We start from the raw sequence: 26,153 nt of genomic DNA on the forward strand, positions 1-26,153 counted from the left end.
CGGTGCCTTTTCTCGAGCAGTAAGTCATTGCCGTCCACACTGCTTCTGAAACCAAAGGGAATTTTGACGTTTGTAATGTTCAAAGTCTAAACCCCCATAGGACATGCGCAGCTCCTAGTTTGGAGCCATCCAAGTCCTTGAGGTAGATTCTGAACTCAACTTGCAATTGTTACACAAAGCTTGTCTACACACAGTGTTGAATCTCAGCCTGTTAAGTTTGCCCTGAGTTTCAAGCAGCATCTTAAGCAGTGGTGAACGTGAGCAGGAGTGGAGAGCTGTGGATTGCCAGCACCATTACTGAGCTGATTAATCATTGACCTCAATAGGATTATTTTCTGGTTTGTGAATATTCCTGGTAATTTAATGCAGTGTTTCTCAACCTGAAAGTTGACAGTGATGGAGACAGATGTGCCTCATAGGGAGGTCATTCTACAAATGGGAAACCATCACTGAAAAGGCCCAGTCATAGGTCACTGCCAGCTGGGTTGTCCTTGGTAACCAGGCCTTACCTGCAGATCATAGGATCTGAGATGGCTTTTGCGGTCTTAAGTTCAGTTCTCCACATTCCCACATCACTTTGTGATTTTCTTTACAAAGCCCTCATGATAGTCCAGCATTTTAGTGAATTTCTCCAAGTATTCACTGTTTGGGATGTGTATGTTTTGCCTAACATACATATTTTTGCAAAGCAATTTCCCCAAATATAGTGCATTTTGGTGTGTTATTTTCACTAATATATGCATGCTCCCTAAATTTGTTCTGTAGTTTTCCCCAACCCTCCGGAGGGTGTGTGGGAAGTGGACAAGTTGCATTACATAAATGGAAACCCGTGAGCTAACAGAACTACTTTGTTGGAGAACAGTGATTTAACCTGTGAACTTTTAAAGCAATAGCTGGGTATTGTCTTTCTGAAAACCATGGAAGATACTGCCAAGTAACCCAGTAGCAATCTGCAATTCCTTTTATTTGCTGTGCTCCTGGCAAAAAGTAGTCCATGTGGTATCACAATTAAATCTTGGAGTGTCCCAGACTCCTTTGTTGTCTTGTAAGAGTTTTCATCAAAACGCCTGGGTGTCCTGCTCCAGATAAAACCCATGCTCAGAACACTCACCCAAACAATTGTCACATTTTGTGCTGTGCAGATTGGTGCCTGTAATCAGAATGTTCAGTTATAAGTAGGTAAATCTTCCCTTTCCTTTGTCCAAACTATTCCAAATGAGATTGTCGTCGTGCGGAAGGCTGTGCTCTAAAGAAACTTCAAATTGCAACTTAAAAGGGTCTATTAAAGAGTCTGTGACCATGTTTTGGTACAGCACACACTCTCATTCTGACGGTTCTGTTTGTGTCAGAGCTGCTGCTTCCTAGTTAAGCACTCACTGCTTAGTTACACACCCGCATTCTGTGAGGCAAATAGGTGGATTCTTTGTTGGGAAGGATAAAGGAGAATATTTGCATGCTGGTGCTCTTTGTTCTTTTCATTGTTAGGTCAGTGCTTTGTGTGCTTAAATGAATATAAAGCACATGAAATATAGTAGATGTTGCATTTGTTATGAGCACATGAGTTGTATTTTTTTTTTTAAAAGATTCCAGAATGTATTCATTCTCTTTAAAAAGAGAGAGAGAGCCCCAGGTGCAATATGTCAGAAATATATTTCAGAAGCAGTACTAAGCCAGTTGCCTGGTTTTTCAGTGCAAGGGCTTGGTTACTGTCCTTTGGACAGAAAAAAGTAACGTGTGTGGAATACTCTGCCATGCAAGTTACAGCTTTTGTCCATGAAATAATAAGTTTTCGAAGCTGCCTGCCTTTTTGAACAGGCTGCACATACTGTAGCCCTAGTCAGGGATTCAGTTCACACTGTTACAATTCCATGGAGTTGGAAAACAAAGCTGCCGTCACAAGCGCCCCTCGTCCCAGTGGCCTTGCTGGCACCCCACCAACATGCCTTGTCTGGAAAGGGGAGTTTTATCTATGTACACAGGTTCTCCTCATTGTGTGAACAACCCTACATGTGTAGGACAGGCTTCCTTCTACAGGTGTGCCCCCACTGCATACCTGGTGGGGGTGAGACAGAAGTTCTACTCCTGCTCCATGGGAGCTGAGTGACCCAAGTAGGACTTATCCCCTCCTGGTGGAGAGAGGAGGAAGGTTGTTGTCCCTCAAGATGTTGCTGTTCACCATTGGGGGGAAAAGGGGAAGAGGTTGAATGAGTTCTCCAGTGCTACATATGCACAGACAGTATAAACACCCCCATACTGAATTTCTTTTTAAATGGAAAGCCAGCAGTACATGGCTGCTTTTAGATCTATGTTTTGAAAAAATACTCCTAGTAGGCAAGCAGTTCTCAATCAAATGTTCTAACCATTCACATAATGACGCAGCTTTGGGAAAGGAAGTTCACAGCCAGTGACGGCATAGGCACTGTCCAATAGGGGCCTGCATTTCTCACTTAACCATGTATGCTCCAACCGTCCCTATTTTTGGCGTCTGTTTCTGTCTGCTTTGTCTTAGGGGAAGATGCTGAGGAAGATGCTTTCTAAAATGCTCTTAGGTGGCTTGGGCCATGTCTTTGAGGAGCTCTGTGAAATGCTGAAGCAACAGGGATTTCTTTTTGCTGTTTTTTCCCCAGCTGTCGGATTTCTTTGAGAAAAACAAAAGGATTTCCTTGGGGAATTAGATTGGCTTGGAAACACTAAATAAATAAGTATTCATCCGGCACTGGAGTAGTGCAGTGCCAGAGTGTTCTACTCAGAGTTGTGCTCACATTTCTTCTAATCAATCCATTATTATTATTTTAAATTTCATCTCTAGGAGAATACAGGTGCTTCCAGACAGGGGCCTCATATCGTAAATGAGCTGTTGGGATCCGATTTTTCTGCATGCACATTTGGCACCTCAGCTTCCACACATTACCATTTTCCCGACCCTAAATATTCACTGGTATTCTGCTGCTTGCCATCAACACCCCTGCCTGGCTCCCTTTCAGCACTGGAAGTAGGCTGGGGAAAAACAGCTGAAAGCACAGTAGTGACTAAGGCAGGTGCGCTCCATTTTATATTAAAAGTTGACCTATCCCACCCTCTCTCTATAGCCCAGCTCATGTTTAACAAACTCGTACACATCTGATTGGGCTCCCAAAAAGACTTTTGAGATCTGGTGTGGCTCTTGCTGATTGTTCAGGTGACAAAGAACCCCTGAGAGTATCCTCAGCTTGAAAGACGGCTGAAGAAGTAGATTTGATATTAATTACCTTATAATAGGTTTGTAAAAGCCTGCGAAGCATAGAATTAAGTCTGATGTAGTTATGTGTGAGGCATATATTAGTCTGATCTTCAGCGGCATCTCAGTTACTGTCTCTGCTTCTGCAGCTGCAATTTAGCCCACAGTTAGAAGGATAAATGCCAGCAATTAATTGCAGGTGCAAAATTGTGCATGCTGTAATTGAACGGAAGGGAGCCGCTATCACAACAATAGCAGCAGTTGAAAAGAAAACTGCAGACCTAGTTTATTTTAACTACTTGTGTTGGTTCCATCACCTCAGTTGCTTTTCGAGCCCGGCGTGTATTTATCTCCCCAAGGGCTTTGGGAGATAAATACATTTCAGGTTAGAAAGGATGTGGAGGGAGAGAGGCAGCGCTGTTCACTTTCACTAGTGCAGGCACAAAACAGATAACAGGAAACAAAAACTATTTTCAAAGTACATACTGTGCAGGGTTCATCTAATACACCACACCAATGGAAGCGTTGCATAAGGACTTCGGCTTGCACAAGGGGGCCCTTGCCCCCCCCCGAAATTGGCTCTGGGGAGGATGAGAGGACCCCCAGAAAGAGCGTGGGGGAAGGAGAGGGGGGAATCATTGCATGTGGCAGATGGAACAGTTGTAATAGCATGATATTGACTTCTACCCAGTGTATTGTATTAAATGGCAATTTAATACGTAAGGGTAAAGGGACCCCTGACCATTAGGTCCAGTCGTGGCCAACTCTGGGGTTTCGGCGCTCATCTCACTTTATGGGCCGAGGGAGCTGGCGTACAGCTTGTGGGTCATGTGGCCAGCATGACTAAACCACTTCTGGCGAACCAGAGCAGCGCATGGAAACGCCGTTTACCTTCCCGCCGGAGTGGTACCTATTTATCTACTTGCACTTTGATATGCTTTCGAACTGCTAGGTAGGCAGGAGCAGGGACTGAGCAACAGGAGCTCACCCCGTCATGGGGATTCGAACCACCAACCTTCTGATCGGCAAGTCCTAGGCTCTGTAGTTTAACATTAAATAAATAATGTATTTAATACATTAATAAAATGTATTAAAGCACTAAAAAGCTTATGTATGTGTTGTGTGTAATGACGTGATTCATAGAAGTGGATCAGTCCCATAAACAAGCTTTGCCAATCTGGTGCCCTCCAGATTGCAACTCCTATCAGCCCAAGCCTTTAGCACATCCATGCTAGTATTATTTATTGATATTTATGATATATGTGGGTCACTTCTCATTAGACATCTCAAGGCAATGTGCATTAGTAAATCTGCACTCCCAAAAAATCTGGAGGGTGCCAAGTTGGAGAAGGCTTCCATGTAAGAACAGAAATGTCAGACCGGGAAGATCTAGAAACATCAGATTTCATAATAATATAGGAAATCCCTGCTGCAGCGTGGGCCAGAGCATCCATTGAATTAAGATGTGATCACAGAATGGAGCTTCCCCAAGCAGCAGCTGAAGTACATATAAAGCTTATTCAATGCACATTTAAAGCACATGGCACTCTGGGAACTGTAGTTTCCCCACCACAGAGCTGCAATTACCAGCACCTTTAACAAACTGCATTTCCCAGGATGCTTTGGGAATGTGCAGTGAATAAGCCTTAAATGCTTAGTGTGGTTCTGCCCTAGTGGGATCATGAATAAAGCTATTATAGCTGTGCCTTATAAGTCGGTTTTTATGTCAGTGTATTTTCATCTACTATTCAAAAATAGGTGAGTGACTTTCTCATTAAAAATCTGGTTCCTTTCCCTGATTACAAGCCCTTCTGCCACCATCAGGTATGGCAGCAGGTCAAATTAGTCCGGACTTTTTTAAATACAAGGACTGCTCATATTTGTTTATTCAATAGTATGAGTTATATCAATTCTCTTCGTCCATTGATTCTCTCTTTGATAGAAAATAAGCAAAGAAGAAGAAAAAAACAAGAAAAAAGAACAAGAAAAATTATATATGCCAAAGGAAAAAATAATCAAAAAAAAATATGGCTGAGCATTATCCTAGATTGCTGCAGTCTGGTGATTTCTAAATAGTCTCCATTTAAAAATGAATAAATTAAGTGCTCATCCTTCTTTGCTTCTTTTCATAATACATTAAGTTTTGTTAACAATTGCCTAGATTTGATTAGACCATCTGATTATTCCATTGTATAATAGTTTAGAAGACTGGTTGTTTTCAGAGCTTTGCAGTGCTTTATTGGCCATGATTCTACTCCAGTCTGAACTTTAATCACACAGGTGTTACTCCTTGCAAACAGTACTGGAAAATCCTCTAAAAAAACAGTCTTGAGGAAGTCCATTTTCACTTTGCTCCATGTGCTTCCTCAGCTGCACATTTCAAAGCTTTGGCTTCAGACTGATTGGGATACTCAGCCTCACAAAAGGAGCCCTTATCAAGAAGAACACATGTTACTGTTAGGTGGCTATCATTATACACCTCGAGCATTTTTCATTTTACAAGGAATCTCCTGTTACGTGTCACTTTCCAATAGCCACTTAAGGGGAAGCACAATGTTTCCATCTGGTTCTCCTTTCCCCCCTCTGCATTGCTTGTTGACGGATGGCTTAGCAGCTTCCTGTGTTATCGGCTTGGCATAGGAATGCAAAATCAGACCTCAGTGGTGTGAATAAAGCAGGGACCTCTCTGTCCATATTGAAAATGGGAATCTTGTACATGGAAATCTGTCATATTGCACAGGCCCCTTGATTGCCATTTTCTGCAGTTCGGATATGTAGGTGCTGGTGATTCCCTGTATGTATGTGAATTGTGGGGCTCGGGTGCATGTAGGATGTACATCAGATCCATTTGAGGAGGAACGGGAGTCTTTTTCATACATTCACTGGGCAGCTGAGAAAAGGACCAGGTCTACTGTTGCTAGTAATATGTTCCACACTTTCAGCAGAGTTCAGTGGTGAGGAACAGGTGGTCCTCCAGATGTTGTTGGACTTCAACTCCCATCAGACTCCCCCTGTATGCCAGTGGCCAGGGATGACTGTAGTTGTAGTTCAGCTGCATCTGCAAGGCCACAGGTTACCAATGCAGGAGAAGGGCCTATAAGGCACCCTGATTTTCCAGCTGTATGCAGCCTGGGGTCCGCCCCCGTCACTTAATGGATCCAAATGGTTTCCACGAGTGGTAGGGGATGCTTTATCCCATGTTGATGGCCTTTCAGCTGATCCCCTGGTGGCCAGCTGGAATGTGGAGTTAACCAGGGCTATTGACTGCTTGGCTCTGAAGTGCCCTCTCTGATTGCATGGAGCCTGGACAGCCCCATGGTTTTCCGTGGATCTGAGGGCAATGAAACAATCACTGAGATAGCTAGAGAGCCTGTGGAGGATAACTCATTCTGAAGCTGACTGGACACGGGTTAGAGCTCAATGTCGAGCCTATCAAGTGGGGATAGCAATGGTGAAGACGACTTTCTTCACCGCCTCTACTGCATCTACAGAAAACAGCAGCAGGAGACAGCTGACAGTAGTGATAGGCAAGAAATTAAATGTTAATAAGAAACTACAAAATTCACGCTTCTCTAATTTGGACCAATATGCAAGCCAAAATGCAACTATCCTTCAATTTTTTTATTTCTCTGAATTTTGTGATGTAATTCTCCTACCCATGTGTACAAAAATGCACATATAATTTAGAAATGCTTTGTATTAGGGGAAAACGATAGCAAAAATGTGTATATCAAACTTTGAAGCTTGCCTGTTGATAGCTTGTTGCACAACCCTTTTAAGATGCAGATATTTCAGTGAGGGGGAAAGCCATTATTAGTGCTCAGCTACAAACTATTCAACAGTTAAGATTATAAGAATCTGACGACAAGCTGACAGATTGACAGTTCTGTCTACACAAGTGCACTATAATATGATATAATCAGCTTATTCATTTGGGAAGCAAATCAACCTTCTTTAAGCAGAGCTGCATTATCCATTAAAAAACAAAGTGGGGGGGGTTAGAACTGAAATTATAGAAAGGAGAAAATATTGTTTGGCCTCTTCATGCTACTGTGACACTAAATTGTGTGAATATGTTTTACATGCCACCTTATGATTGCTAGGAGCACTATTGGGTCTGCTAAGGGCATTAATGGAAGAAATCCCAATTAAGCCACTTACGCAGCCTACAGCTGTCACTTCTCTCCACTTGACAGGTTCTAATGTTTCCCCATTAAGGAAAATGTCAACCAAATCCAACCAAGTCATACTGTAAACTGGGACCCAAGTGAATGAGCCCTGTTTGTAAGAGACTTCCATGGCTCCCTTGTGGGCACGCACACCTTTTCGCTAAGGGACAAGAGTAGTTGTACTTGTATTTTTTTCATGTATAACGTGCCCCCGTGTATAAGACAACCCCTATTTTGGGGGCCTCCAATTTAAGAAATGGGGGGAGATGGCCCAGAGTTGTTGAGCAAAAAGGTTGGGTTGGGAGTGTGGTGATCACACAGCATCCCCGGACGTTTCACCGTCTATTGATCCCTGTGCCACCACCTTATTTCTTGCTGCCACCACCCAGGCCCTACCTGGTACAATACTGAGTCCAGCCAGGGTTAAATTGGAACATAAACTTCTGTTTATTTATTGCAGTTTAACAAGCGTGTGGTTTCATAAACGGTATCGGTCCATTACAATCATGGGGTGCCTATCCAGACCTATAACTTCCGCTACCTGCTCCCACTCGCTAAACCACCTCTCAGATATTTACTTGTCTTCCTAGTTCCTGACTCAGCTTATTTCGCTACACTATCTCAACCTACCCACAGACTCTATCCCAATTCACTCCCACTCCAACCAACCTCCCAACGAACTCTCCCCTTCACCCCTCCCAGAGCTGGTTTTATAGTCCCTCTGACTCCACCCCCCTGGGTTCTGATTGGGTAACCTGTTTAACTATTTCACCTCCAGCACTTTCATATGTTAATGTCACAGGGAGTGCCCAGGTTTTTTCAGTTTGGGGGGGGGGGTTGCCCAATTGCCACAGCAGTAGTCAATCCACAGCAGCCCTTGCCAATCACACACACAATTGCTGCTGACAAGCTCCTGCTAGCGGCTGCAACCAATCGCTCATTCCCCATCTGAACTATCCATGTATAAAACGACCCCCCATTTTGAACATTATTTTACAGTAAAAAAACCCTTGTCTTATACATGGAAAAGTACGGTAATTTTATTTCTACTGTACTAGAAGCCCGTGGGAGCTACTGCCCACTGAACTGGTAGGGTGGAAGGCCACCTACTTCCTTGGAATAAGTGATATTTGTGCTTCAGCTTCTCTTTCCCTCCCTCCGTCTTTCCTTTTAGCTCTCATGCAGGTGCTCACAAGGCACTGCAGTATGTAGTATTTGCATTCCAACTCCCCTCTTTAATCAGCTCCATGCATGTCTGTCTGGCACCTTTTGTACTTCTCTCTCTCTCTCTTTATACTTGACATTAGATCCATCCAATCTCTACCACTTGGTAGATGTAATGCCAGAACTGCTTGTTCAACTGGATTAACAAACGTCTTATTTTTGTAACAACACAAACAGTAACCAATCTTTCTGTTTTGTAATAAACTGTGTTTTCTTTGATTCTCAGCTTTGGATTTTTGTTTGGATAGCTAATTCCCCACTGTGCACTAAGTCTGAGCTAATGATCTGAAGTCCCATGTTCCTCCTCTCCACATACATTGATTTGTATACAGGGTTGACAATAGCAGTAGTTCAGGGACATTTGACAAATGTCAGGAATACAACCATGCTGAAGACAATATCAGATTTATTCTACTTCTGTTTGAAAAAGAAATTACAACAGTTTGGAATAATAAATTTTGTTCACTCAATGAACAGGTGCCTTCAAACAGCATGAATAAACTAGAGATATTTCATCTGCGGCTTGCTTCTTCAGTTGCGTGACTCAGGAAGAAGAATGCTTAGAAAGTTACTAGCTCTGGTTAAGGATGCCTGTCCATATCCCATGTGGATTTCAGAGCAGGTCGAACAGTATTTCTGGTCAACAGAAATGGATCAAAATGCAGTAATGGACCATCTCCCAAAATACATATTGGAGAGCTATCATCACCAAGAAAAAAACATCTACACACAAACAATACAAGAGTAAAGGTTTGCTGTTCCAAAATGTTTTGTCACACTTAAAGGTGGCACGGTTATTATTCAGTGCTGGAGAGCCAGGTGTTAGTCACTGAGATCCTTTGGTAAGGGAAGCCTGAGTGTTAAGCAAGATATCTCCTGTTTTGCATGGAAGAAAGTCTGAGCACCCACCTACACAATTTCTTTTAAAATCCAAACTGAGACTCGGAAAGCAGCTCTGCAGCTCACAGGCATATGGCTTGGGTACATGTGCCCTTCAAACAGAGACACGAGCTTCCTTGGATGGCAACGCCTTCCTTATGCATTACTCTAGATTTATAAACTCACTTTAAAAGCAACCTAACAAAAGCCTATGTAGAAATTACAGTGCATACTCCATTTAAAATCTATACATACATGAATAGTACATAGAGGTGCAACGGGATTTCTTACATTTCTCCCAGAGCAAATCCAAGGCATCTTTCATAAGCCACACCTTTCATTTTGCGTCTTGTGCTTTACTTTCATGTACATTTCCAACAGGATGCTGTGGAAGGCATACAAGACCACAAGTTGCACCAAAGGATATCTCCCTTGGCTCATACTTGAATACTGATGTGTCTCTAGACTTTGGGAGAACTAAGAGAATAGAAGGGGAAATTTCACTAGATGTAGGATTCCCCAGTCCTCTCTTTTGCACAACAATCCTTCTGTGGGTCTGAATGTGAATGCTCAGGGCACCCTAGTTGCTGGCACCTAAGTCCTGTCCCTGTCATAGGCTTTCTAGGGGACCTTGCACAAACCAGATTACAGTGGTGCCTCAGTTTACGAACTTAATCCGTTCTGGAAGTCCGTTCTTAATCCGAAACCATTCATAAACTGAGGCACACTTCCCTAATGAGGCCTCCCACCGCTGGTGCCCTTCCACCATTCGTATTCCGTTCTTAGACTGAGGTAAAGCTCGCAAACCTGGACACTATTTCCGGTTTTGCAGAGTTCGTAAACCGAATCGTTTGTAAACAGGACAGTTCTTAAACTGAGGTACCACTGTAGTTTCTTCATGCCCAACGTTCCTTTCTGTAACTTGGGAGCAACAACCCATGCCCATTTCAGTTGGATACGTTGGTCCCAAACTCTCATTGTTCAGTATTAAAAGGGCACATTGTCAGCATTAACTTTAGCAATTCCCATCCAAGCAAAATGGCTGCCAGCTTTTGTCCAATAAAAGCTGCCATGTGAATTTAAGTGCTGTATTAATCTGCCCAAGTAGGTCTTGAAGGCCACATGCAAAAGTTTTTCCTAGCTCTACATCTCAAAACGCTTCTAATTGTGGAGGTTTCAGAGACTGAATCTCAAACTGTAAGCATGGAAAACACATGCCAGTAGTCCTTCACCATCACAGACCCTTCTCAGGCACTGGGTGTATGGTATATTCTCCACAGAAAAATATAATAAGTATAGAGCCATTAAACAAATCTCAGTTGTACATAGCATCTAGTCAAATCTAGACTAGATTCTTGCCAATGTATGTGTAGGCAAATATAATGTCAGTTTATCAGAGTTTTCGGTTAGCTGATTAGTTGAGATGCCCCATTCATTAAACCAGAACATGATGCAGGAAATGTAAATAAAGTAAAATAAAAAAACTTGTGAAAATATCACTCTACTCTTCCAAGAAGGAACACAGATTAGCTTAGTTCTGGTTCGTCTGAAATTTGAGTTCCTATCCAAGCAGTTTACAGTGCTAGACCTGTCAAGCTTTGGCAACAGGAACTGCTTCATGTTCATAACATACTTGGGGGCCTTTTCAATTCTCTCAGTGCTCAGGGATAAGGTAACTGGAAACCTGTAGGCCATATTTGTCTCTCTAAAGGACCATCATCTGTACTCCTCAGTTACTGATCCAAAAACAAAAGGGAGAACAGCATATGCAGAGAGGGACTAGGGCGGCAGGGCTGAGGGACTGGGCTATCATTTTGCCCTCCCTCCTGAAGGGTTTTCCTGGCCAATAGTTGCTGACCAGAGAAGAGAACATTAAGCTTCTCAGCTTGCTATTGGTTTTGTCAAATCCCTCGGCAAGGTGACACTTCTAAATCGTACACAGACATATTGAGATAAATTGTTGTTACTTTAACGCTACACAAAACTACATTTTAAAAGATTTCTAAAACAACTCGCTTAAAAAGTACAATTTTCCCCAATACATCTCCATATGACAACCAGAAGCAGTTTAAAAAAAGAAGAAGAAGACATATAAAATCTTAAAAAGAGAATAATTACAGCAGCCATTTTTTGGTATAAGAATATATTATTTAGAAGATTACTTTTTCTTTAAAAAAATGTACAACAGCAGAGATTCCTTATTGTCTGCATCCATAAGGATAAATACTAGGGTTCTTTTTTTATATAAAAAAGGAACTTGGAAAAAGTGCTTGTGGCAGTGTCAGCTGTTCAGTCTCATCCTCCGTCAGTGCTGTGTAATCCCATGATGCTTAGCTAGACTTGGCAAACCTCTAAAGGATCTTTGTGTCCATTATAATGCTGGAATTAAAATACAAACATTGTTAGGCCCAAAGAATGAGGTCTCATCCACTCAGAATAATTTTTGGCAGGGCTCAGACGTGCTGATTCAGCACATCTTTTAAGCCACACGCACAGCAACTGTGGTAATCCCTATTTGGCCACATTTACACCATACATTTAAAGCACTAAGAGACCACTTTAAAGAGCCATAGCTTCCCACAGGGAATTATGGAAGCTGTAGTTTGTTAAGGCTGCTGGAAGTTGTTGAGAGACCTTTATTTGCCTCACGGGGTTACAATTCTCAGAGTGCTTTAACAATCAATCCCTTTTCTTAGGGAACTCTGGAAATTGTAGTTCTGTAAGGGGACTAGGACTCTCCTAACAACTCGAGAGCGCGCTCTCTCTCTTTCTGCTTTTCATTACTGGTTTTATATTGTATAAATAGTTGGTCAAAAATGCATTACAATTCTATTTTATTTTGTTTTTCACAAGCATACGTTCAATATATTGCAGAGAAATTACCGTATTTTTCGCCCCATAAGACGCACCGGCCCATAAGACGCACCTAGATTTTAGGGGGGGAAATAAAGGAAAAAAAAATTATTTCCCCCCCAGGTGCGCTGCGCTAATCCAGAAGCTTGGGGCAAGCTGAGGTCAGCGCGCCCCAAGCTTCTGCGTGCCGGCAAGCAGTCCGCTGCCGCCCCAAGCCTCGCGCACCCAGCGGGACCTCCTGCCGGGTGCGGGAGGCTTGGGGCGGCAGCGGACTGCTTGCGCGCACCGAGAAGCTTGGGGCGGGCTGAGCTCAGCTGGCCCCAAGCTTCTCGGTGCGCGCAAGCAGTCCGCTGCCGCCCCAAGCCTCGCGCACCCGGTCGGACCTCCTGCCGGGGGCGCGAGGCTTGCAGGCATTCGCCCCATAAGACGCACCCCGATTTCCCCTTCATTTTTGGAGGGGAAAAAGTGCGTCTTATGGGGCGAAAAATACGGTAGCTGGATTTTATCAAAATTTTTGCTGAAAACACCTCATGCCACTGGCAATTTTCTATATAATGTTTTAAATGTTAAAATAAAAAAATTCCTTCCAGTAGCACCTTAAAGACCAACTAAGTTAGTTCTTGGTATGAGCTTTGGTGTGCATGCACACTTCTTCAGATACACAACATTTTAAATGCCACCATGTTTCTTAATGTGAAAGTATCCTTTAAAGAGGGATAATTACCCTGATGTGCCTTGCCTTTGCTTTTCACTTCTCCTTGCTTCCAATTGCCAAACTTTCGTTCTTCTTCTTCTGTAACTAGTTAAGAGTAGAATGGAATAATTAACAATGGCAGTCATGAGGCATCTGATTTGTCAATATAGCAGCCACCGAGTCATTGGCACAACCCCGCAAATATGATCATCAGTGCAAGAAATCTGTTCGTTTCAGTGGAGTTTCCTTACAATGTGCCCCATAGGATCTGCAGCATCAGTGGTGGGTGTACAGGAACCATTATTTTTCTCTCTGGTTGTTAGTTTCCTCTGGGAACCCAACACACGCAGGCACCAGTGGGGAATGCATGAGAGTGTGAGCTGCCTTTTGAGTAGGGGTGGCCCATCCCATTTTGCTACCCAAGAGAGCCAGTGTGCTGTAGTGGTTAAGAGCGGTAGACTCGTAATCTGGGGAACCGGGTTCCCATCTCCGCTCCTCCACATGCAGCTGCTGGGTAACCTTGGGCCAGTCACACTTCTTTGAAGTCTCTCAGCCCCACTCACCTCACAGAGTGTTTGTTGTGGGGGAGGAAGGGAAAAAGAGATTGTTAGCCGCTTTGAGACTCCTTAGGGTAGTGATAAAGCAGGATATCAAATCCAAACTCTTCTACCCGAGGCGAAACGGGAAGCTGCTGCCCCTGTCTCCTGCCCCACTGCTGAAGCCTTACTGGAGTTGTGTGGCAGTACCTTCTGGTAAGATCTCATGGAGCTCTCATGAGATGGGAATAAATGGAACATGATCGCTATAAAAATCTAACTTGGAATGAAGCCAGATCAATAAAGCTAGGAGAATGAAAAGCCCATAGTGAAAAGATTACAAGATGAAACACTGGGCATCATTTGGGGCCAACGCTGAAAAACTAAAAGCAGGCTTGTCTGCCAGTGGCTAGCTTACCCTCTGCCACTCAGAAGGACTACTCTGTCTTCATTCTTTGCCACTGCGAGCCAAAGGCCATTTGACTGCCTCAGCAGGAGCCACAAGCACTTGACAAAGGAGAGCTATAATTTGCTCCGCATGTGTTCTGCTTTACATGCATCATTTTCCTATTAGTTGCCTTATTACCAGAAGTGCTATGCTACTATGCTTAAATGAACCAATTAATTCATGAAATTTGTACATCCCTGTTTTATTGGCATCGAAGGGAACCTGTGGTGGCTTCCTTCCAGAGGGCATTATAGCATTACACATCAGAATGTAGGAATCTTTGCTTCAGCGTGAAAATAACAAAGCCTGTTTTATCAAGCACAGTTGTAAGTGAAGTTAGAAAAGCTTCTCGTGTTCTGTGGTGTATTCACAGCCAGAATCAGCTATACCCTTTGGTTCAAAAGTTCCCATTACATTAGACCTGTTCCTCAACTTACTATTAAGGCTGTACTCCTACATGCTTATTTGGACATAGGGATGGGAAGAAATTTGATTTGGTTAGGATTTAACACAAACCTACCAGTTTGCACAATATGTGACTGAAGCACAGCTATCCTTCAAAATTTGCACTTCTATAAAATTTGCACTTATATGAATTTTGTATAGCATTTTTTGAAACAAATAATGCACACAAAAATGCATATAGTTGGGCAAGTATGTGCAAAAATGCATATATTTGTGAAAATGGCATATAAAAATGTGTTGTATTAGGATAATTCTTGCAAGCAAAACCTCAAAATCCTGATTCATCTAAGGGAGTCTGGGTGTTGCCTTTTCAACCTCTGCAGTTGTCCTTGTTAATCCCACAAACAGAAGCTTGCCTTACCTCTTTCACAGCATCCTCTATTTGCTTCAGCTCCTCATAGCGATCCCTGGATTCCCAAAGTGGTTGGAGCAATACTTCTTCAACCTCTGGAAAAAGCTAAAACAAAGCAAGAAACGTAAACTAAAATTGGTTTCCAATAACTATGTGTTTTGAAATGAGAAAAATTCAGCATGCTAGCATTGTATAAATGAGTTATTAAAAGCCTGGAATATTAGTACCCCCCCCCCCACAGCTATGAGAAAATGCACTTGATCCAAGGGCTTTTGATCAATCAACTTCTTTGACCTTACCTTTGTTACAGTTTCAAACATTGGGATAAGAACAAACTTCAGGAAGCCTATCTGTGCTGTAGGTTTGGTCACTTTGTCTCGGTCCATGAAAGGGGCCACCGGAAGGCCTTCTGACTTTTCCCGGTCACTCTAGGACAAAGTGTAGCAATACATTAAGCAAATTCAAACCAACGGTCAATATTTATCCAATTTGGAATGATATAATTGGTTATTATGTGTGACCTGTTTATGCTGTATTATTTTAAAGATTTTTTATATTTAAAAGATGCAGCGGAAAGATTTTCAGACCTACAGAAATTTGGGGCATTAGAAAAAAAGTGGGAGGGTGGCAGAGACATCTTCTGGGGGTTCTCAGCAGGGAAGATTTTCTTCCCTTATCTGGAAATAAGGCCCACTGAACACAGTGTAGGATTGCTCTGCAAATGAATGAAGTGAACATTCTTTCATCTTTTCCTCTTTCTGATATTATTCAATGGCTTTTTTGGCTGTATTTTAAATTTTCCACACTGGGAACATGTTAAATCAAGAAATAATAGATCTGCCTTTTTGTGCTGCCTATCACGATCAAGCCTTACTTGGTGTGATGCCAACTGCCACAGCTTGTATATACACATCGTGTTGACGGATTTGAGAGGGCAAGTGGACTGCTACTTTTTTTGTTGTTACTTCCTGCAGTCATCTCCAAATGAAATCCGGTAAGAAATGATAACGATGTGGCACCATAAGGCGCTTTTTTCCCACACTAATGAGATTGTCCTTTTGAAATGATCACAGCGCTTTCTTTCTTTTTCTTTTCGCCTTTCTCTTAAAAAACACCCAACTTTTCAGTTCTAATAGGCTTAGTCATGAATGGTTCAAAGTCACAGATATAAATAATCCAAACTTAACCTACATGGTGCTGCTTATTTAGCTGACATTTTCTACAAAGTCCTTGTCCCTGTTTGGTTTCAAAATGGTTTACATGCTGAGTTAACTCCTAAAAACAGCCCTGTTAGAGAAAACAGGCAGCAATCTGCTAACATTTGCATTTCTGGGCTGTGATTGCCCTTTTAGGCTACAAATTACAGTCAATTACAGTCACTTTTATTCAAAGTACATCATCAGAATGACACACTTTCAAGACCCTGCTGAGAAAGGGTCTTTCATCTTGGTGGACCTAGAAAGTCAGGCCTTGTTACTGGATAACTTCCAGCTCTGTTGTATTGAAACATGAACTACTACGGCAGTTCCGCTGGGTGTACCCTTACCTGCATAAAATACTCCTCTAATAAGCAGTCTACCCATGGCTCTGCCACTTCCATTGGGCGAACTTCATTGGAGATATCACAGCATTTGATCAGGACCATCTTTAGCTGAAAGGAGGAGAACATTTTACAGTGTGGTAAGAAATCTGCCATGTTTACCTGCACTTATTACCGGGCAATGTTTCCTTCATTTCTCAGTGAGATGTCAGCACTGAAAATAAGGGCACCTCCAGCTGTGGTTGTACACAGCAATAAGCTGTTCTTGCTATTAAAGTGCATTTGTACTGTATTTGTGCTGAACTTTCAGCTTCTACTCCTGCTACATGACATGTCCTGTGACACCCCCACATTGGTGCCTCCACACTGGCATTGTTTGACTCAGGCTGTTGTTCCTGTCCCCCACTTTGCCCCCCTTTAACATCTGAAAACAGAGAATATTGTCTTACCTGGGTCACGTGCTCCTCATTTGAATAGTCAAACTTGTCCAGTATTTCTTTGAAAGCGTCCAAAATTTCAGCGTGCCTTGCCATGTCTGTTGCTAGGATTAATGTAATTATCCCCTATGGGAAACAAACCAACCCACAATATTGTAAGACGCTTATATTTCTTAAGGTAGAAATGCCACTACTTCGCCTATGCTTCCCCTCCACTCCAACAATTTACCCATTTAACAGTTTTGTACCAAGTTATCACACTTTTTTTTGGACTCTGGGAAGATGCTGGAGAGCAGGAGAAAACTCTAGAGATAAAAACCAAGCTGCACATTTGTTTTGTCTTTTCGAAAGGAGAGGCACACTGAGAAGCCTCAGTTCAGATGCTCCCTAGAACTGCTCTTAGCCACACGATGGGAAACCTGCGGGCTTAATTTGTCAAGCTTTTAAGCTTCCTTCCCCATAGCTAATAGCTACTGTGTGTGTTCTAGACTGGGGCCAAGGTGCAAGGAGGGAAAGATATGACCTTACTTACTATGCCCCTGATTCAGAATTGGGAGTCCCGAGGTTGCTTTTACAAAAATGAAAACATTTGGTGTTTAAAACCAAGAGCTGCAACACTGAAAAAACGTATCAGTGTTCTTAGGCAATTTGATCAAGGCACATGCGATATTCAAATTGGTGGGGAAAGATATTTATTTTATTTATAGATAAAAGGTAAAGGACCCCTGGACAGTTAAGTCCAGTCAAAGGCAATTATGGGGTGTGGCGCTCATCTCGCTTTGAGGCCGAGGGAGTTGGTGTTTGTCCACAGACAGCTTTCTGGGTCATGTGGCCAGCAAGACTAAACTGCTTCTACCGTAACAGGACACTGTGACAGAAACCAGAGTGCATGGAAACACTGTTTACCTTCCCGCTGCAGCAGTACTTTTTTATCTACTTGCACTGGTGTGCTTTCAAACACCTAGGTTGGTAGAAGCTGGGAGAAAGCAATGGGATCTCACCCTGTCACGCAAATTCGAACTGATGACCTTCCAATCGGCAAGCCAAAGAGGCTCAGTGATTTAGACCACAGTGCTACCCGCATCCTTTATTTTATTTATATCCTGCCATTCAACAGGTTCTCAGAGCTTTACAGAAAGTTATAAGCACATTTTTTTTAAAGAATCAAAACAAGAACACCAGAACACCACAATTTAAAAGAGCAGTTTGTGACCATGATATGGGAGGTGCTTATTTCACCAGGTTTGGCTTATTTTCTCAAACCACAACCAATGCTTAATTTCCAAAATAAGAGATGCTGAGGTTTAAGACTGCCTATCAATTTGATCTAATTATAGATTTTGGGGGTCTGGTTGTAAAGGTTTTGAATGGTGGCAATCACTCTGGACAAGCTCATAGGCACTCTATACAGTGCTACCTTGGGTTACAAACCTTCGGGTTACAAACTCTGCTAATCTGGAAGTAGTACCTTGGGTTACAAACTTTGCCCCAGGATGAGAACGGAAATCGTGCACTGGCGGCACGGCAGCAGCGGGAGGCCCCATTAGTGAAAGCGCGCCTCAGGTTAAGAACAGTTTCAGGTTGAGAATGGACCTCTGGATTGAATTAAGTTTGTAACCCGAGGTACCACTGTACTTTACGTTTTCTCCACATGTCTCATGACTGAGCCCAGGCATTTCATTAGCAGATGCTCTCTGACACTAATACACATTGACAGGAACTTTGCCACATCTTTCTGACCCATACCTGCCTAATCCGTTTGAACTGCTCCTTATCAACATGGGACAAAATGTTGCATTCTGGCTGCGCAAGGATCTGGAAAGCCACAGCACAGTGATGGTTCTCCAGCGGGGAAATGTCATTGTAGCGCACAGCAAGCTCCGTCCGTGCATTAATTTGGTACCTGGTGTGAAGGAAACACATAGAAAGAAATGCACAATCAGCCCAAAGGGAAGGCGCTCATCTGTAGTTTGAAGGCATTTTGAAATTTGTGGGATTCTGAACTCCTAGATGTGAGAGCCTCTCCCACATCCAAGTGAAGCCTTTTTAAAATGAGACAAATTCCAAAGGGATAGTCGTGTTAGTCTGTTCTTGTAACAAAACCTTGGAGGGTTTTGTGTGGTACCCTTAAAAACATAAGCAATGTGTTGCATAAGCTTTTCTGATCCAGAGCCCACCCTGTCAGGTGCATGTCAAAGGTAGCTCTACCTCAGGAAAGTTTATGCCAAAATAAATTTCTCAGGTTTTATTTTTGGTCTGCATTTGCCCGAATATCTACTATAAATTTTGGAAAGTGGTTTGTCTGTCTGTCCACCTGTTATTTATAGGTTCAGCCATCTCTTTATAACATCACTGTCAAATATGACATGAGAATTCATGAAGTGGGGGCAGCAGTCTTCATTGATGTTTTGATGTTGGGCAAAGATGGTGTGACTCTGCCAATTTTTGTGTGTGATGGGCCCAAACTCACAAATTACACTATCCTGGGCAGCACCAGACACTTCCTGCTAGTACTTTACATTCCTAATCATTCTTCTCACACACAAAAAGGATACATACGTGTTGTTATATCCTGGGTGATCCAGATCATGACACACTGATGCAGTCATTAGTATTAAGATATCCATTTGAGAAAGCTTTACCTAAGCAGGAAGAAGAAGAAAATACAGCTCATTAATTCAAACAGCTTTTATAATAAAGAAATCATATATAACATTTCAAAATGTGCGGTTCTAACTAGGGTTCAGCGCACAGTTTAATAACTTAGACTAAATCTATAATGACGACAACAGTGAAGTCGTCAACCCTGCCTCTGATGCATAATTAACAACAGGATGGAATAGAGAAATTGGAGTTTGCTCAACAGTGGATAAAATTAATTTAAAGTCAAAGGTTTCTCATCTTGTAAGAAATTATGCCAAGATTTGTGTAAATTATAAAAAGCTATTTATTTGGGCATTTCATGCACTACTTGAGCTTGGAAGAGAAGTGTGAAGAATAAAGGCTTAGGTTTTATTTTTTGCTTGGGATAACAACCAGGGCCTACTTGAGTAAATAATGCCAGTTGATTTTAGCCACAGACTGCTGTTGGCTGTCTTGATTATAGCCCACTTAATCTGTTTATGAAAATTTCACCTCCACCTAGCAGAGGTAAGAACCCAAATATTGCTTTTATTAGCAAGGGTCAGTTTCCTAATATTGTGTGTAACTAGGGAGGGAGGAGAAAAACCACCCACAGTCAAGCTGTTCAGGTTTGGATCGTCACTAGCTAGACACCATTGCCAGTTTTGCTGTACAGGGGAGGACAACATGAAGGCCAAAGTTCCTTGCCTTTACCTTCCTACCAACTTCAGCAAGGGCAGAAGTACCGCCTTGGTATCCCTTCCTCCGACTTAGGTGCAAGAAGAAGTTAAGGCACTTTGTCCACACTGAAGCTGGATGGAAGAGGAAGCCAAGATAGATAAGTTAAATATGCCATATAGTATTGTCATTTTAAAAAAAGCAGCTGCAGGAAGCCCTGATTCTGAGTTGGACAGTGTAATGGGATTGATTATGTTATTTGCCTTGGGAGTTAACAGCTATGGGCACAAGCAGTGGCTAGGGGGCGGTGTTCATTGGGGAAAATGGCACAGGGCAGGAGTTACCGTATTTTTTGCACCATAACACTCACTTTTTTCCTCCTAAAAAGTAAGGGGAAATGTCTGTGCGTGTTATGGAGGGAATGCCTACGGGTGGTATGCCTACGGATTTTCCTCCTCTAAAAACTACACGCGTGTTATGGTCGGGTGCGTGTTATAGAGCAAAAAATACGGTAATCCCCCTCTCCCATGCCATGGTTCTGTTCTGGATCAGGGTCCACTACTGCTGCCATTTTAAAAATCTCTCTCTCTCTCTCAACATACAATGCAATCATGTATTTGGGGTATCATCTAGTTAAATCCGTGGTTCCCAAGGTGGGGCACACCCCCCCACAGGGGGGCAATTTGAGAATGACAGTAAATGGCCTTTTAGGCTTCCCCCACCTGAATAGGAGTTCACAGGGGCTGGGCATCAGGATTTTAGAGATGCTTAGGTGGGGCATGGCCAAAAAAAAGGTTGGGAACCACTGAGTTAAATGTATTTCAAACTTGGTGGGGGCTTCAGTAAGGTGTGGAGCCCAATCAGAATTATGCTGTGGGCCTACAACCTCTCGTGGAGCATTCCAGGTTTACATATTCAGGAACTCCTGAACTTGCCAAGATTTCTATCTGTTTCAGTTCATAGAATTGTAGGGTGGAAGGGACCATGAAGGCCATCTGGTCCAATCCCCTGCAATGCAGGAATCTTTTGCCCAAAATGAGGCTCGAACCCATGACCCTGTAATTAAGAGTCCCATGCTCTACCTACTGAGCTATCCCAACTCATTTCATTCACCCTTTGGTTCTCCTCTCAAATGCCAACAGATTAAAAATGGTGGTTTCCCTGGCACAACTACATGTCTTTCAATAATCAACAACCATCACTTCTGGATAAAATACATTATTATAGGCAGAAGACTATTGATTTCACAATTTGTGTGTGTGTGTGTGGGGAGGAGGACTAGAGAGAGAGAAAGCCAGTGCAGCCAGAGAAAGACACACCTGGAGACTGCAGAGAGAGATCATGCTGTACATCATCTGGGTAACGCAGAAGCAATGTCGAAAATTATGGAATGGATTGTTTCTGTAATTGTCATGAATACACAGCTAAAAACAAAAAGGGAGACATTTATAAGGAAAACAAGCATTTGGCATTTACCGGTAATCCTCCCAACCAACACTATAGCCCCTTGGAATCTGTGCTTTACAAGCCCATACCATGCTAATAAGTTAACTGGGCACCGCAGAAATAAGGAGAGGGTTGACTCTTCCTCTTATTTTTTCTTCTCCCCTCTCCCCTGTTGCTGCTGTGCTCATTTTTTTGTTTTTCTCAGTTTTGGACACTCCCCCTTGGCACTGTGACCTCCACCATGTAGGTAAAGAGTTAAAATATTGCTGAAAAGACCAACTTGTGCACGCGTTTTGTTCCTTTCCATGACATTGTGTGTCAAGGCTCCGAGCCCTCCCCCATTTTCTGAATAATGAGACACATGGACAGCACCAGTATTTTAGGTGAATTAAGGCCACAATTTTGTTGGTTACAGAACAATGGGGGTGGAGACGCTCCTTCAGGTATACTGGACTGAGGCCATTTACTGCTTTAAAGGTCAGCACCAACACTTTGAACTGTGCTCGGAAACGTACTGGGAGCCAATGTAGGTCTTTCAGGACCAGCGTTATACGGTCTCAGCAGCCATTCCCAGTCACCAGTCTAGCTGCCGCATTCTGGATTAGTTGTAGTTTCTGAGTCACCTTCAAAGGTAGCCCCACGTAGAGTGCATTGCAGTAGTCCAAGCGAGAGAGAACCAGAGCATGCACCACTCTGGTGAGACAGGGCGCAGGCAGGTATTATTTTTTATCTTTATAAAGTTGCTCATTAGGTAGTATAATTGTTGAATGATTTTTCAGCTCATTTGGATGTTGTTGCGAATGCAAGCTAAGTTTAATTAATGGATACAGCTCAAAGCAAAAGTGATGCAAATTGATGGCATATGAGACATTTCAGATAAACAAGTCATACTTTTGATGATAAGCTTCTTCTTGTTGTTGTTATTGTTGATACTAATAATAAATGTTGCCACTTGATACCAGGCATTTTAATTTGGATACAACTGTTGATTGGGTTGCTTATTTAAGTTTTTTGTTTAAAGAAGGGATTGACTGATGTCAGTATTGGATGGTGTCAGAATGGCAATCCTTTTGTTCTAAGAATAATATGTATTCTATATACTTTATGTCTTGGACAAGTGTTCGTTATACTCTGCTTACACATTTCTTTTTAAATCTTTGAATATATGAGACTATATGCCCATTTTTAAAAAATCACAAATATTTTAAATCCCATACAAGTTGCTCTTTAAATCTTACCAGCCATCGCTTCAATGTGATAGGGTTGATGTTAAAGTCTTTCACTAATCCTAAATCATGATACATATGTTCTAAACAACTCAGCATCTGGAGGAGAAAAGAAAGAATTCTCCTATTATTACATAATTTTCACTAGTGTACATCAGTAACACATCAGACACTTAAGTCTGTGACTTAAAAGCACTGCTGAATTCATCTAGAATGCTGAATTTAGAAATTGGATGCTTAGTTTGTGAATTCATTGGGTAATCTAGATGAACAAGTCATTATCTCTGAGGCCAAAACCTGAGGTTTAAAAACATAACGATACATTGTTCACCCAAAGCCCTTAGGAATGAAATCTAACCATCACAGAGGATACAAACCCATATCTATAAAAAACTGAGGCATGACTACCGGTATTTCTTATTTTTAATGGAAGAGAATAATAGAATTGTACATATGGAAGGGACGCGGGTGGTGCTGTGGGTAAAACCTCAGTGCCTAGGACTTGCCGATCGTATGGTCAGTAGTTCGAATCCCCGTGGCAGGGTGAGCTCCTGTCTTTCGGTCCCAGCTCCTGCCCACCTAGCAGTTCGAAAGCACCCCTGGGTGCAAGTAGATAAATAGGTACCGCTTTATAGCGGGAAGGTAAACGGCGTTTCCGTGTGCTGCGCTGGTGCCGGCTCGCCAGAGCAGCTTCGTCACGCTGGCCATGTGACCCGGAAGTGTCTGCGGACAGCGCTGGCCCCCAGCCTCTTAAGTGAGATGAGCACACAACCCTAGAGTCGGACACGACTGGCCCGTACGGGCAGGGGTACCTTTACCTTTACCTTTTTACATATGGAAGGGACCATGAAAGTCAACTTGTCTAACCCCCTGCAATGCAGAAATCTTTTGCCCAACATGGCAAAACCCACAACCTTGAGATTAAGAGTCTCATGTTCTGCAGACTGAGCAATTCCTACTTTAGCTTCAGTTGTGACCAAAGGACCAAAATGTCCAACCCAATCACTTGCTGCACGAAATAAAAACCTATAATTCATTTTGCTCATTAATCCAGGGCAAATTCTATGAAGACTTTGAATCACACTCAGTAAGTCAGGGGAGGGGAACCTTTGGGCCTCCAGATATTGCTGAACTACAACTCCCACCATCCCGAGGCACTGCCCATGATTGCTAGGGCTGAGGAGAGTTGTAGTTCAGCAACGTCTGGAGGGCGAAAGGTTCTCTGCAACTGCTGTAAGTGCAAAGAAGAACAGCAGCAGTTGGCAACAAGCATTCTAAGGCAAGCCTTGCCTAAAACTTGGATGTCTTCCTGTAGCTTCTTTAACCTTGCATTCTCCATGCAGCAAACATAGCTGTGTAGCTGCACAGACCAGCACATACACAAGGAAAAAACTATATTAAGACAACAAACATAGGCCATGTCTTTCTTTTTTTCAGTGCTGAATTCTGGTGAGCCAGCATTTGAGCTGAAAGTACATCTCCTTCCCTGCAGTCCATCACAGGCAACACTACTATATTTTTGTCCTTTAACATGCCACATTAGGAGGGCCAGAGGGAGGTAGAATGCAAAGGGCTAATTCTAAAGACACTTTACGGAAGGCTGTTGTGTCCTTGCTATGCACTGTAATGATGCAACAGGGCTGTGATTTATAACACTATTAAAAATGCACCACAGAAACCTGGGAAAGTGGCAACGTGAATTGAAACACCTCATATAAACTGCAAATAAACAAAAAGGTGAACCTATCCAAATGAACCTGTGACACACTTCACATAATGGCTTATGCAATTGCTCCTGAGCATAAAGATGACATATGTTGTGTTACTAGCAACTTGTATCTAATCATGTGATTTGCTGTCTGTACCACCAATAAGACAATCTAGGAAAAAGTTTTTTTCTGTTTTCTCTTTGTATCTAAAAGTCCCCTCCCCCAACTATTTTGGAAAAGATGTCATTAAAAAAGAGAGACAGCTTTGTTTAACTAAAATTGTCACAGGAGAATTGTCATAGCAAACTGATCCTCGTGCAAACTCATGGCAATTATAAAGACATGAACAAATATGATGAAGCTGCTACATCGGTTTTGCAGATCTTAAAAATAAAAATATGTTGCACATTCCACTTTTCCATGAGTTGTTTGCATTCTGATGATTAGCCACAATAGCTCCTTTTGTAAATTCATTACAGAGTCATTCTGGTTAGAAACACAACGACAAATAAGGCAAACAACACTAATCTAGCTAGCCTTAAAAATAAAATACAGTGAAAATAATATACAGTGGTGCCTCGCAAGACGAAAAGAATCTGTTCTGTGATTCTCTTCGTCTAGCGGTTTTTTCGTGTTGCGAAGCAAGCCCATTGACGGACTAGCGGATTAGCGCTATTAGCGGCTTTTAGTGGCTTATCTGCTGATCGGATCAGCTGATAAGCGGCTTAGCGGCTTAGAAAAAGGGGGGGGGAGGAAAAAAACCCAGCAGGAACTCGCAAGACATTGTCGTCTTACGAAGCAAGCCCATAGGAAATTCGTTTTGCGAAGCACCTCCAAAACGGAAAACTATTTCATCTAGCGAGTTTTCCGTCTTGCAAGGCATTCGTCTTGCGGGGCACCACTGTACAGACTTTTCATTTTCATTGATTGCCTGAAGCCAACTTTTTATTCAAATTAGTACAAATCAGATTTCCCCTTTCATTTGCAAAGTGAGTCACTTTTTTGTAGTCCATAATTAGCTAAAGAAAGGCTTTTGGGTGAAAAGACATTCTCAAAACCAAGTATACTTCAAAGTACAAACGATAATGGGAAAGACCTCTGTTATAGAATTCTTAGTTGAGCCACATTAAGGTAAAAAACCTCTGATCCGATTAGTAAATTGTGCTTTTTGCTTATCTGCTGTCTGGAGAAATTCCTGCTTTACCTATTGTTTATTATGTGAATGGACCTGGTTTTGAGATACAGTAGGTGTCTACTCACATTATGGTACTTTTAACATGCTCCGCTGCTCTGATTAGTTCCAGTACTTAGCATTTTTTAGGTTGCATTTATTTATAGAATAAGCTTTCTTAGAGTTTTCATTTATTTGAAGAGCACTTTGTATTTATCTGTACATTTTCATTCTGGTTTCTGTAACACAACCATGTCTAGGTTCCAATTCTCAAATGCTCATAAGAGTCCCACAGAACAAACATTTACAGAAAGGAGGGACCAGGAATCTGTCTCCATGGGGCAGCATTACCTCATTGGGCTCCCATAGCCAGACGTCAAAGGTTGGTTTCCGAAGAGCTTCTATTGTCTCCTGAGAAAGCATGTACTGCAGAGAAAATGAGGCATTGTTATGAAATATGATTCTCAACAACACCCGCTTTTATATT

General features: G+C 42.4%; 1 protein-coding gene across 7 annotated transcripts in view; it reads right to left on the minus strand.

Moving 5' to 3' along the window:
• Positions 1 to 7,809: 7,809 nt before the first annotated feature.
• Positions 7,810 to 26,153, minus strand: part of PDE9A (phosphodiesterase 9A) — a 69,523-nt gene continuing 51,179 nt past the window's right edge. For all 7 annotated transcript variants that reach the window (XM_081197191.1, XM_081197193.1, XM_081197192.1 and 4 more), the window contains 11 exons: positions 26,018 to 26,092; positions 22,799 to 22,885; positions 21,434 to 21,538; positions 19,374 to 19,456; positions 18,561 to 18,717; positions 16,827 to 16,940; positions 16,384 to 16,488; positions 15,137 to 15,265; positions 14,847 to 14,942; positions 13,067 to 13,141; positions 7,810 to 11,868 (listed from right to left, as the gene is read on the minus strand). In XM_081197191.1, the coding sequence (XP_081053317.1) occupies positions 13,091 to 13,141; positions 14,847 to 14,942; positions 15,137 to 15,265; positions 16,384 to 16,488; positions 16,827 to 16,940; positions 18,561 to 18,717; positions 19,374 to 19,456; positions 21,434 to 21,538; positions 22,799 to 22,885; positions 26,018 to 26,092 (1,002 nt within the window). In that variant the 3' untranslated portion in view covers positions 7,810 to 11,868; positions 13,067 to 13,090. The remainder of the gene's footprint in view (positions 11,869 to 13,066; positions 13,142 to 14,846; positions 14,943 to 15,136; positions 15,266 to 16,383; positions 16,489 to 16,826; positions 16,941 to 18,560; positions 18,718 to 19,373; positions 19,457 to 21,433; positions 21,539 to 22,798; positions 22,886 to 26,017; positions 26,093 to 26,153) is intronic.

This window comes from Podarcis bocagei (genome assembly GCF_964188305.1).
Source record: "Podarcis bocagei genome assembly, chromosome: 6".
Taxonomy (NCBI): Eukaryota; Metazoa; Chordata; class Lepidosauria; order Squamata; family Lacertidae; genus Podarcis; species Podarcis bocagei.